The sequence below is a fragment of the Lynx canadensis genome, chromosome F1 (assembly GCF_007474595.2).
Source record: "Lynx canadensis isolate LIC74 chromosome F1, mLynCan4.pri.v2, whole genome shotgun sequence".
Lineage (NCBI taxonomy): Eukaryota > Metazoa > Chordata > Mammalia > Carnivora > Felidae > Lynx > Lynx canadensis.
Window position 1 is genome coordinate 43,246,386 of NC_044319.2, and position 13,619 is coordinate 43,260,004.

The 13,619-nt window shown below is 58.3% G+C and overlaps 1 protein-coding gene across 5 annotated transcripts in view; it reads left to right on the forward strand.

Annotated features, from left to right (window-relative positions):
* TMCC2 (transmembrane and coiled-coil domain family 2) overlaps positions 1-5,386 on the forward strand; it is a 41,100-nt gene extending 35,714 nt beyond the window's left edge. For all 5 annotated transcript variants that reach the window (XM_030302225.1, XM_030302226.1, XM_030302227.1 and 2 more), the window contains 3 exons: positions 938-1,878; positions 3,107-3,242; positions 3,803-5,386. In XM_030302225.1, coding sequence (XP_030158085.1) covers positions 938-1,878; positions 3,107-3,242; positions 3,803-4,114 — 1,389 coding nt within the window. In that variant the 3' untranslated portion in view covers positions 4,115-5,386. The remainder of the gene's footprint in view (positions 1-937; positions 1,879-3,106; positions 3,243-3,802) is intronic.
* The last annotated feature ends 8,233 nt before the right edge of the window (positions 5,387-13,619 follow it).

Sequence of the window (13,619 nt, forward strand, 5' to 3'; positions counted from 1 at the left end):
CAGAGGCAGGGGACCTGCTGAACTGCATTAGGAAAGCCGGGGTGGGACGGGTGGGGAGGCTTCCTGTGCCTACGTAGGGCCAAAGTGTAGGCTTTGGCCAGCTCTGGGGGAGAGGGCTGTTTGAGGCAGGAGCCTTTGGGGGAGGTGGAGTCCAGAGGGACAGCTTGTCTTGTCTCTGAGAAGTCAGTCTTGTGACTCTCCTCAGGCATACTTGGTCCGTGTGACGGAGCAAGAAGAGCTCTGGCTGGAAGTTCTGTGTTTTTGTGGCTGTGTGTCCCTGAGCAACTTGCTTGAACTCTCTGGGCCAAAGGAGGGGCAGATCTGCCTAGACTGCATTTTAGGGATGTTATGAGGATTAAGTGGATCGCAGCTGGGACAGCCCCTCAAAACTGGCCATGGGTAGGGGCACTTGGCTGGCTCGGTCAGTGGAGGGTGTAACTCTTGATCTCGGAGCTGGGAGTTCGAGGCCCACGTTGGGTATAGACATTACTTAGAAAAAAAACTTTTTTTTTTTAATTTTTTTTCAACGTTTATTTATTTTTGAGAGACAGAGACAGAGCACGAGCAGGGGAGGGGCAGAGAGAGAGGGAGACACAGAACCCGAAGCAGGCTCCAGGCTCCGAGCTGTCAGCACAGAGCCCGACGTGGGGCTTGAACTCACGAACCGTGAGATCATGACCCGAGCTGAAGTCGGACGCTTAACAGACTGAGCCACCCAGGCGCCCCAGAAGTAAAATCTTTTACACAAAATGGCCACCGTAAAGGAATACTGCTACGGTTGTGGTTATTGGGGGCTCTTGCCCTGAAGCTTCCTATTCCTCCTGCATCCATCTCCCAGGCAGAGAAACCAAGGCCAGAGGTGTCCACGGACATAGGAGGGTATCCTCCCACAGTGTCACGATTTACCGACGCTTGCTTTTCTTGCCTCCTTCCCCAGGTTGACAAGGGAGACCTTGTGGCCCTGAGCCTCCCCGGCGGCCCCGGCCACGGTGATGCCGACGGTCCCGTCAGCCTGGACGTGCCGGACGGGGCCCCCGACCCTCAGCGGACCAAGGCTGCCATCGACCACCTGCACCAGAAGATCCTGAAGATCACCGAGCAGATCAAGATCGAGCAGGAGGCGCGGGACGACAACGTGGCCGAGTACCTGAAGCTGGCCAACAATGCGGACAAGCAGCAGGTGTCGCGCATCAAGCAGGTGTTCGAGAAGAAGAACCAGAAGTCGGCCCAGACCATCGCCCAGCTGCACAAGAAGCTGGAGCACTACCGCCGGCGCCTGAAGGAGATAGAGCAGAACGGGCCCTCGCGGCAGCCCAAGGACGTGCTGCGGGACATGCAGCAGGGCCTGAAGGACGTGGGCGCCAACGTGCGCGCGGGCATCAGTGGCTTCGGGGGCGGCGTGGTCGAGGGCGTCAAGGGCAGCCTCTCGGGCCTCTCGCAGGCCACCCACACCGCGGTGGTGTCCAAGCCCCGGGAGTTCGCCAGCCTCATCCGCAACAAGTTTGGCAGCGCCGACAACATCGCCCACCTGAAGGACCCTCTGGAGGACGGGCCCCCCGAGGAGGCGGCCCGGGCGCTGAGCGGCAGCGCCACCCTCGTGTCCAGCCCCAAGTACGGCAGCGATGACGAGTGCTCCAGTGCCAGCGCCAGCTCGGCCGGGGCGGGCAGCAACTCCGGGGCTGGGCCGGCGGGGGCGCTAGGGAGCCCCAAGTCGAACACGCTGTACGGGGCCCCCGGAAGCCTGGACGCTCTGCTGGAGGAGCTGCGGGAGATTAAGGAGGGACAGTCCCACCTGGAGGACTCGATGGAGGACCTGAAGGCTCAGTTGCAGAGGGACTACACCTACATGACCCAGTGTCTGCAGGAGGAGCGCTACAGGTAGGCGCCACCCCTCCCGCACAGCCGCCGCCCGGCCGGGCCTCGGCCGGAGCGGCGGGGCACCGGCTTTCAGACTCCGGCTCGCAGAGGCAGGTGGAGGTGCACATAGAAGGGTCTGAGGCTGCCGGAAGGAGCCAGAAGAGGCCCCGGGAGGCCTTCCTCCAGACTGGTCAGAGCGGCTGGGAGATAGGGTTAGGGGGCCTGACCTGCCGATGGAGAGAAGGCTCTGCCTGTCTCAGGAGCTCTGAACATCCCTGCTTGATGGTTATGTGGTCCGTGTACAGAAGGGGGAAACTGAGGCAGGGACACGGCCAGCTACATGGCCTCTCCTCCGGAAGGACTAACGGCACTGACTCTCGAGCCAGGCTCCCTGGGTTCAAAGCCCAGCTCTGCTCTTTCCTGTTTACCTTGAACAAAGCACTTAGTGCCCCCACAGCTGCTCTCCGGGTCTGTGCCGCGGCAATAACACAGATCCCTACTCCTAGGGTTCATGAAGGTTTGACGAGTCCAAACCTCTAAAGTCAAACTATGTAAACCTCTGGCACCATCAGGTTAAACATTTGGCAGAAGCTGGAGTCTCCGGCCCCTCCCCGCCCCACCTGCTCCGCGCCCTCTTGCTCAGTGCCCCTCCTGTGTCATTTGGTTGTCACTTGCTCCCTGGGATTCTCGGCGAGCTTTTCCTTAATTAGCTCTTTTCCTTTTTCTTCATATATATGAAGAAGGGTTAGAAAATTGAGGGGGGGTCCCTGCCTGAAAACTAACTACCCCCACATGAGAGTCACCTTTTGATACTTTGTGCCTGCAGAGCAGGGATCGTGTCGCTGTGTCGCTGTGTCCCTGGTGACCAGGAGAGCATCTCAGTCCAGGGCTTACAGGCTCATGCCGAAGGCGTTTAATCCCTGAGTCCTCTGTTCATGAGCTGTGGGACGTTAGGCAGGTTCCTTAACCTCTCTCTGTCCCAGGCTTCTCATCTGTGAAATAGGATGATGCTAGTGCTTGTCTCGTGGGGTTGAGGGGGGGGTGAGGATCCTGGGAGATAACGTGGGTAAAGCCTGGGCACAATGCCTACTTGGAAGCAGCACCGTATAAAGAGTAGCTTTCGTTGTCGTTGCTGTTAAAATTGGAAGGGGACTGAACGCGTTGCGTGTTTTGAGGAACGAAATTGATCCTGGGGAGAGAAGGGAGGTCAGGGGGCCAGGACTGAAGTCACCCCTTCTCCCTCTGCCAGGTACGAGCGGCTGGAAGAACAGCTCAATGACCTGACCGAGCTTCACCAGAATGAAATGACCAACCTGAAGCAGGAGCTGGCCAGCATGGAGGAGAAGGTGGCCTACCAGTCCTACGAAAGGGCTCGGGACATCCAGGTACGACCAGAGACTGGCCCCGGGGAGGCCCCAGACGTGCCGAGAGAGCTGTCGGCGGCCGGAGGGTGAGGGCTTTACCAAGTGGGGGGTGATGGGCACAGGCGGGTCCACTGGCGGCGCAGGTGGGCGCGTGGCTGAAGAGGGCAGTGCGGGGCGGAGATAGGAGCCGGGCAGGCCCGAGGCTGGATTTGTGCGAGCCGACGGGCGAGGGCCGCCCATGCCCCCAGCTCTGCGATGGCAGCCTTGCCAGTGAATAATCGGGATCTGCGGGCTCCAGGCTGCCTGGAGAGGAAGTTCCAGGGGATTGGGCCAGCTGTGTGTCCCCTCTCCCCTCCCCACACACACACGAATCAACCACATCCGTCTCCTACCACCCTAAATGTCGTAAAGCACTAAACGTCGTAAAGCACTGCCCCCAGCTGCAGCCGATCAGCCTGTACCCCCCCCCCCCCCGCCTCCGCCTGGCCTTTGCAGGGGGCGCCCTGTGCACGGGCACCTTCTCTGAGGGGCGGGTAGGGTTCAGCCCACCCTGAGCTCCCACGCGCCCCTCCCCCCCGCAGGAGGCCGTGGAGTCCTGCCTGACCCGCGTCACCAAGCTGGAGTTGCAGCAGCAGCAGCAGCAGGTCGTGCAGCTGGAGGGTGTGGAGAACGCCAACGCACGGGCTCTGCTGGGCAAGTTCATCAACGTGATCCTGGCGCTCATGGCCGTGCTGCTGGTGTTCGTGTCCACCATCGCCAGCTTCATCACGCCCCTCATGAAGACACGCCTGCGCATCACCAGCACCGCCCTCCTGGTCCTCGTCCTCTTCCTCCTCTGGAAGCACTGGGACTCCCTCACCTACCTCCTGGAGCACGTGCTGCTGCCCAGCTGAGCGGCCAGCCCACCCCTGCCCCGTGCTCCCCCCGGCCCCAAGATGGCCACGCTTCTCCAGGAGGGACCCGGGGACTCCCGAGTCCCTTGAACTTGTTCGTGTGTCTGGTTTGGCCTCTTGCCCAAACTGTCCATTCCAGCAGCTCCTGCCCCCTTCTCCGTTCTTGCTTCTGTCTGACGCCTTCTCCCTGTTGGCCTGAAGGGAGCCTCGAGCGCAGCCCTGGCCGGGCACAGTGAGGACATCCGTGGCCAAATGGAGCAGAGGAGGACACCGGGATGGACCGTTCTGATTATTTACAGTCACACAAGGACTTCTCCCAGCGGACTCAGGATGCAGCAAGTCAGGAGGGTCAAGAAGAGGAGCAGGAGAGGGCCACGCCCCATCCTTCCAGGGAAGAGCCCAACCTGGAGACATCCACAGTTCCCTCCTGCGGAGATGGTCGGGGTGAAGGCCAGACGGCAAGCGGGGGGTGGGGCTCTGCTGGCCTCAGAGAATGCCAGGGAGAGAGGGCAGGTCCCCCCAGCCTCTGGGCACCTGCCGGGCCAGAGGGCAGGCTCGGTCCACCCCTGGTTCCTCCAGAGCTGGTTTGAGGCTCACTTCCGGGCTGGGCCCTTCCCGGGATATGAAGGACGCAGGCTCTGGAGGCCAGGTGGAGTACAGCTTTAGGACTTGTGTTTTCCCTGTTGTTCTTTCTGCCTGTCACTGGATCTGCTCTTTTCAGGGAAACAGGCCCCAGGGGCCCCCCGAGCCTCAGCCTAAGCCCTTAGGCCTCTGGGAGCATGTTGGGTTCTATTTATTTATTTATTTATTTGTTCCTTTGTACCTTGTCCCCCCTGAGCTCCAGGGAGAGATAGAGGCCCTGCCCCTGTCCTCTCTCGGAAGCCAGGGCCTTCTTCTTGGCTGTTGGGCACTTCCATACCATTTCGCCTCTGGATAATCCTGGCTAGGGGAAGGGGGGCGAAGCCACCCAGCCCCACTCTCCCAAAGCACCCCTCAGCCAGGACGGGAGGAGCATAGCCTCTCTTTTATACATCTGTTTATTTTGTATGTGTGTATTTGTGTGGAGGAGGTTGTTTGTTGCTTTATTTTTTTAAGGCTCTGGAGTGTCGTGTATGGTTTCTCTTCACATCCCAGCCTTCCCACAGGCACTTCCAAGAAGAGAGGGCATTTCTCGAAAAACAAAAGAGAAATCCCTTAGAGCGGAGGAGGGTAGTGCCTGTCAGCTGTGGTGGACCTTCCTGAAAAATAAATATCCTCTAAATTTTCAAAGCATCCTGTCTAGTGTTAGTTGATGAGGCCATCCCCGTGGAAACCACCGGGTCTCTCCCCACACCCAGGCATTCTGGGTAACACTCTGGGCCTCCCCTGTTGGCCTGAGTCCTTCTTCCTTCAGGATCCATCCCTGAACAAGCCATCGTGCACCCTTCCCGTCCTACTTTGTGCAGCCAAAGCTCTGGCCTCCGTGATAGGGAAGTGAGGTGACACCACCCCCTCTGGCTGCCCAGAGCACTTTCTAGGGGGAGGGGATTGGGAGATTGCTTTCTAGGGCTCGAAGAAGACAAACAGCCCCAAACCCAGACAGCAGCAGCCAGACCTGGTGTGGCCACGAGAGGGCAGCAGAGTCCTTACCCTTTTCTCGGGGTTCAGTCCCAAAGAGAGGCATCTGCTGGACTTACCGGGGCCTGATCATGCTGTGCAGCCAGAGCACAGATCACCTGCTCACCAGAAGCCTTGAGCGTGGAGGCCAGGCCCTCAGCCTCTGCCCCTGTGGCTGCAGCTCCCAACCCTGGCAGTTAAGGGCACTCACAGAAGGCGCTGGATTCCCAGCAGGAACCCTGTAAGACCTTGGGTGGGGGGGGGGGGTGGTGAGTACCACCTGAATCTTCCTAGTGAGAAGAGGAGGCTGGGTGCAGGGGGTGTGTGGGAAAGGCACCCACCCCAGGGTCCTGGCCCGTAGTTAGTGCACCTGTGGCCAATTCCCTTAGCCTCTCTGGCCTCGGTTTCCACATCTGTAATGGGGGATGGACGCAGTAGCTGCTGATTTCAAAGGGCTCTGACATTCTGTGGTTCTGCGGGTCTGAGAAGTCACAAGTTGCAGTCGTGCCTGTGGCCTTGGGCTCGAGGGGGCTCTAGGAGTCAGGGAGCACTCCCTAAGGGGATCAGAGAGAGCGCCATGGTGGCGCCTCAAGGAGAGCAGCCTTTAGTTTCATCTTCACCCTCTGTGACCATGTAGGAGTTTCAGCAGGTGACCTTATGGGGCCCTCCAACACTTTAGCACTCTGGGCCCTGCACCCCACCCGCGCACACACACACACACGCGCGCGCGCGCGCGTGCCTCCCGTGGGGGCCACATTCCTGGGCCCCAGGTGTGGGGGGGGGGGGTGGCTGCTCCAGGCTGCAGACATTTCCCACATTCCTCCCCAAGGTCAGGTGCCTTCCCTGCATTGGCTCTCAAATGTCGCTGCCAGCCCCAGTCCCCACTGAAAGGGAGGAGGGAAGAGGGAGGGAGGGCAGGGGATCATTCTCTGCTGATACTGAAGCAGCAAGTCCAAGAAGAGGGGGCAGATCGCCCCGGCCAGAGGCATCTGCAGAAAGGATGGAACTACACAGGCCTCCTGTCGACAGGGAGGTGGCTAGGAAAGCCCTGCCTTGTCCCGGCTGGGAGTTGGGTTTTGTTCCTCCGATGGTCACCGACACTTCCTTGTGTCTAGCCTCTCTTCCCTCTGTAAAAAGGGAGGGAATCGCTCCCACCGTGGACCTGCCTCCTTCTCCCACCGGGGTTCACAGGGCCGCCCACCCTGCAGGGGACCGGCCTCCTTCAGACAGCAGGGCCTGTCGGGCGGGGGGGGGGGGGGGGGGGGGGGGGGGGGACAGTGCTGGGGAGCAGGCTCCTTCCTGGAGGATCTGGCCTGCAGGCCCCAGGCCCGCATCTCGGCTAGGAGTCGGTGCTTTCGCCCTCCAGCTGCACCTGCCAGGCTGGCCCGGAGCTAGCGTGTTCGCAGTGCCCGCGCGCAGCTGGCTTTCCGGGCCAGCCAGTGGAAAGGACGCCGCTGGAGCAGGTGCAGGCCTGGCGAGCACAGAGCCCTCCGACAGCAAGACAGCACCACCGGCAGAGGGAGGTGACTTAACCCTCGCTGCTCCAGTTTTCTTGGGCTGATTCTGAGGTGGGAAGGGAGTGGGGAGAAGGAGACAACTGGGGTCACAGAGCGGGAGAATATGAAACTGTAGCTGGGGCACCTGGAAGGTCCTCGCGGCAGGCTTCATTTCCCCATCAGTGGCCGGGCCATTAAGTGCGGTCCAGATCCCGATATTAAGAGCCTGACAACCTGGGTTCAAATCCCAGCACCGCCACTCACCTCAGACAAGCCTCCAGCTGCCCTCGGAGCGCCTCGTGCAAGTAGGAGTGCAAGTGACCTCTGGCTCACGGGCCTGGGGTGTGAGAGAGAGGGCATTCTGCACATCCAAGACTTCGGTACAGCACCTGGAAGGTGATCAGAGACTAACTCAGGGCAGTTGTGATTACTCTTCATCCCGGACCCCAGGGGATGTTCGGGTGTGGAAGAAGCCGCCTGGGAAGTGTAAGGCAGAGCCTGTGGAAACTTTCCAGGCCGAGGGTGACTTGGGGAGTCAGCCTCTGATCCCTGACAGCCCAAGAGAGGCCCTCACGGCTCCCCTTTCCCGGGAGCGCAGAACCTTCTTCATTCCAGAGGCCTTTCACCTAAGTCTTACAGACAAAGCCGGCTCAGGCCCAAGGGGTCAGGCCCCAGCTTGAGGGAGAACAGGATGAGGCCTGCCTGCCCGGCCCAGGCCTGCTGCCACCATCCCGGGCCTATAAGTGTATGAGCACGCGGGGCCCTCCTTCCTCCGGCCCGTGGGCCAGGTATGGGCTCGGGCGTCAGCATCAGGAGGCCCAGGTTTGAGGCCTGTGAGGTCGTGGGCCTCAGTTTCCTTATCTGAAATGCGGTGGTGTTCGTGCTGCCCAAGTGGCAGGACTTTCACGAGGCTCAGAGGAGATGTTGGATGTGGGTGCCTGCCACAGGCCACCGCCAGGTCTCCCCAAGGGGAGATAACCTGCAAGGCTGCCGCTGGACCGTCTGGGGGCCGCAGGGAGGGTTCTGACCTCCTTGTGGGCAGGACTGGGCAGGGCTGGGCAGGGCTTGTAAAGGTGGCTGGCAGTGACCCCTCAGCCTGAAGGGCTGTAGCCAACCTCCAAATAAAAATGGAGAAAGCTCTCGGCCCCCACCCAGTGTGCTGGGATGGCATTTGGGGAGGGAGTGGAGGCTGGGACTTGCCCCAGCACATCCAGACCTGCAGGCAGGACCTGAGTCAGCCAGAAGGGCAGCCCAGGTAGGTGACGCAGCGCGGCCTCCCACACGCGGCTCCTCCGGGGAACGCTGTCCCTCCCCCGGCAGCCCATCCCTGCCTTTGACTCCCCCCTCCGCAGGCCAACTGTCCAGATGAGGTCTCCTGGGGCCCGGGGGTAATGGAGGGGCCACCTCCACCATGCCCCTGCCTCCGGGCAGCCATCTGCCAAGTTAGCTGTTTCCAAAGGTCCCTGGAAGGGATTCCACAAACTGGTGCCTAGGCTTTGCTGTTCATCCACCTCCCAGCTAAAGGCTCCGGTTGCCTTAGTTTGGTTGTTCCTACGGCCATTCCAGATCACTGGAGACGAGCCTGAAGTTAATGCTTTGGACGGATCTGGGTCTCTCTGGCTGGTCTGGGGGCTCTGTTCTTTGGTCTCCCGCAGGAAGGCTGAGTTTGCTCGGTACCACCCTCTTGGGTCCCTAGCTCCATGTGAGAAAGCACCCACTTTACCTGGAATTGGGTCTTCTTGCCCATTTTCTGGCTGAGGTCAGCCCCAAGCACCCAGAGTCGGGGTGGAGGTGAGGAGGAGAGGGTTTCCCACGAAACTGGGCATTGCGTGAACTCACGAAAGAGATAAGTCACCAACACAGACCTGTTATGTGTCTCCAACTGGACCTTCGTCCTCATCTTCTCAGCTGGGGGGCGGGGGGGCAGGTCAGGCCGAGGATGGGTAGAGCTGACAGGCGCAACATGGCTGCTTAGGAGAAAGGGCCTGAGGACAGGTCCCATCCCTCTCCTTCTTTGGGTCTCAGAGCTCTCGTCATAGTTTAGCGGCCCCAGGCGCAGGTGTGTGGCCTCCAAACCAACCCACTTTGGCTCTGCTAAATTCAAGAAGCACGGTTTAGAGCAGTAAGAAAGACATGGTCCATGCCCTGATGGAGCTCAGACTACTGGGGACGCACGTGCGCGCACACTCACGCACGGATGTGCACGCACACACGCTCACATATGTGGATACACTCACACACCGTCGTGCGCACACCCTTACACACGTGTACACTCGCACTCACACACACACACACGTCTGAAACACAGCAGGCAGAGATAAACACTGCAGTGGGGGACGGGGTTGGGAGGTCCAGGGAGGGAGAGCGTCAGTCTGATGGAGAGCTTCGGGAGGGTTCTCAGAGCACTGCGGTGTGGGTCAGAGGCAAGAAAGGTGAGTCTCCTCCAGCACGGTGCTTTGGGCACCTCTCACTTGCAGGTGGGACAGAAGACATCGTTCCATGGTGTAAAGGGATATGTGGCTCAGGCATCAGTCCTGCCCAGACCACACCTCGGAGGGCGGGATACTGGGGAAGGGGCTTCTGAGTCCACTCACTTCACTGGGAAGGAGCAGGGATGAGGGCATCTTTCAGAGAGGAAAGGGACCCCTCACCCCTGAACTTCTGATGCGACACATGGGGACTAACACTCAGCTGTGCTCTGTGACACCATGCAGGTCATGTAACCTCTCTGGGGCCTCAGTGACCCCACAGCCACACGAACGGAGAACTGAGGATGGAGAGGTCCATGTGGCTCCTGAGTTTCTGGGAAGATCCAGAAAGGTGTCTCTGCGTGAGCCTAAATCAAGGGCAGGCTCCCTGCTTGGCTCGGGTGAGGTCTGTGAGTGGGAACATGTGCTGACAGAGGGTCGGAGGGAGCAACGAGAGGTCCGGGACCCATGTTCTTTTCTTTCTTTTTCTTTTTCTTTTTCTTTCTTTTTTTTTTTTTTTAAAGTAGGCTCCACACCCAGCCTGGGGCTTGAACTCATGACCGTGAGATCAAAAGTGGTGTGTGTCTACCGATCGAGCCAGCCAGGCCCAGGCTCTAACCACCACAGGGGTCCAGGGGTGCGGGGGTGGGGGGGGATCCCAGGTGTCTGGAGGGCAGTGAGAGGAGCCAAGCTGGCTCCATGGGGCATCCTTCCTCCTGCAGGGGTGGGGCAACAGACGAAAGAGATACCAGGGTTCTCTTCTCTGCTTGGCAGCTGTACGATTAAAAAGGACGTGGCTTCCGTGCACAGCCATGGTCTATTCGGGTATGATTTGAGGGTGGGAGAAAGCCCCACCCTGGCCCAAAGTCATGGCCATTTGACTGAAATTGCCTTTTTCTGTCTAGGACCTTGACAGCTAGCAAATGCTTTTTGTGTGCGCTGATTCATTTTCTCTTCACCTCAACCCTAGAGTGTGGCAAACCCTAGAGATGAGCACACTGAGCCTCAGGATGAGGGGAACTTACTCATGGACACAGCTGGTGAATGGCAGACCCAGGACAGACCTGGGCTTGCCGAAGCCTGACACCCACCGTTGGGTGAAGCATTGCTTCTTCGTGTGCAAAAGTAGGCAGGTAACCTGAGGAAGAACAAAGCCTTGAGCCATTCACATCTTAGTATGAATTAGGTTATCCCCTTGGACGCTTTCTTTACTCTGCCAGAAAAAGATAAATTTAGGGGTGGGGGCGGGGTGGGGGGAGTTGAGGGGGAAAAAAAACACTTTCAAAGAGCTAGAAATGGAAGACAAAACTTAAACAAATTTCATTGCCTTTCTACGTTTTTCTATGCTTTCCCAAAGCCGGGTTATTTAAGCCCCAGAATGTGATGGAATGTTCAGTCTCAGAGGGGACAGGCTAGGGGGGGTCCAAAGGAACCATTCCCATTCATTCCCCTGTTCATCAAACCCGTATGAATATCTGCTTCGTGCGACAGATGGAGAATGCCGGGGAGAGCCGCGCAGACTTTTTCTCTTGGAGCATCTCGAAATCTATCCCGAAAGAACGACAAAAACAGACAAGTGACAATACAGCTTGGTGACTGCTGAAATGGAATTAGGGGCTAAGGAAGAGCAGGTAACCCGGAGAGGAGGTGGATTGGCAAAGCTCTCTTCACTCGATGACACATGCTTTGTCACATATTTTTCACCCAACCCAGAACCTCATAAGCCTTCCGGCCAGCAAGTCCTTCTGGCTGACTTACTTGAGTCCCTCTTGCCAGTGCACCCGGCCCTGCCCGTGATCCTAGCCCGTGACCTCGGCAGCTAGGTGAAGGGCCGTGGGCCTTTGTGGAATGTCCGGCCAATACTTCCATTATACAGATAAGGGGACTGAGGCCCAGAAACAGCAGGTGACGGCTCAAGGTCGCCACAGGGAGGCGGTGCTGAGCCTAGGCTCTCACCTGCAGGTGCCCACCCACCATGACACACACATCCGACTGCTCTGTACGCGGTCAAAGACGGAAAGTCGCAGAGGGGGCCCCTACTACCGCCTGAGTAGAGGAAGCTCTGAAGCCAGGCAGGAGAGAGAGGGTTGGGGAGAAATCTCCCCGCCCGCCCCAGGCGTACTTGGGTGATGACAGAGCTTACTCCTCAGACCCAGCATCGCCATTCGGTCTCATTGGACCCTCACAAGCCAGGGCTGCTTAGAACTCAATTTAAATTCGTCAACATTCAACAAAATCAGAAATTCATTTCCTCGGCGGCCCATTTCAAATGCTGAGCGGTCACGTGTGGCCGGTGTCTGCCGTGTTGCACGGCCCAGATAGGGAACATTTCCATCGTGGCAGGAGTTTGTATTTGGACCGTGCAACTTGCGACTTGAGACATGTTACAGATGTCATTTCACGTCAAACTTTTTTTCTTAGAGGCGCCTGGGTGGCTCAGTCGGCTAAGTGTCCGACTTTGGCTCAGGGCACGATCTCACGGTTCATGGCTTTGAGCCCCGCGTCGAGCTCTGCCCTGACAGTGCTTGGGATTCTCTCTCTCTCCCTCTCTCTCTGCCCCTCGCCCTCTCCCACTCTCCCTCTCAAAATAAATAAATAAACCTAAAAAAAAATTTTTTTTTCTGAGTATCATTAATACATGTTTGTTGGAGGAGCACCTGGGTGGCTCAGTCGGATGAGCGTCCGACCTCGGCTCAGGTCATGATCTCGCGGTCTGTGGGTTCGAGCCCCAGCTCGGAGCCTGGAGCCTGCTTCGGATTCTGTGTCTCCCTCTCTGCCCCTCCCCTGCTCGCCGTCTCATTCTCTCTCTCTCTCTCTCTTTTTCTCTCTAAAAAATAAATAAAAACATTAATACATGTTTGTTGTAGAAAATTTAACAAGGAAACTCCAACCACAGGTGGTCCCTTCCACTATTAGCATTTGGCATATGGTCTCCCAGTCTTTTTTTTTTTTTAATTTTTTTTTTTAAGGCTTATTTATTGAGACAGAGCATGAACGGGGGAGGGTCAGAGAGAGAGGGAGACACAGAATCTGAAACAGGCTCCAGGCTCTGAGCTGTCAGCACAGAGCCCGACGCGGGGCTCGAACTCACAGACTGCGAGATCATGACCTGACCTGAAGTCGGACGCTCAACCGACTGAGCCACCCAGGCGCCCCTGGTCTCCCAGTCTTATGCTTCCTTTATAAGACACTTCAAATCATGCACGGTCATTGTAAACACTGCAAACAATAGAGGGGCGTACAGAGTAAAAACATCCCTCAAGACCCTCTGTCTGGCAAAAGCATGGTCAGCAGCTTGGCATGCATTTGTCCTCAGCCCCACCATCTCGTGGACACCAAGAGGCCACCGTGAGCACACAATCCCCAGCTCACTGTCTCTTGCCCTCATGTGCTTCGAGACTTCTAGTTCTTCCCCTTCCACTCACCCAAGGCCACAGGCAGAGGTGAGGGTCCTCAGGGTGGGTCCCTGGCCTCAGAGCAGCCCCCCTCAGCTGCCTCTGTTTTGGACCCTCCTGGCGCCTCAGCCAGAGAAGCCCCTCGTCCTCTATCTTCCCCCTCCCAGGAATGGGACTCTGCTCCCTGCTCCCGGCAGGGTCCACTCCCCCACGACATTTCTCCCAGCCATCCCTGGAGACAGCAGAGTGCGGCAGAGTGGTCGAGAACGTGGCCCTGGGAGCAGTTGCGGGTCTACTGCCTGCCAGGATCCCCGGGCCCCTGCCGGGTGTGGCGAGGCACCCCCTTGGTTCTCATGTTGCTCATCTGCGGGAGAGAACAGCGCCTCCCTCACAGTGCTGCTCTGAGAGTTAATGAAAGATGTGGAACGTTTTGCGTTGCGAGACAGATATTTCCTGTCGTCTCACCGCCCAGAAAACTGAGGCTCAGTGAGATCCAGGCATCTCTCAGGGTCCTGCTGGTGGGAGGGGGCAGGAACCGGGGTTCTGACCC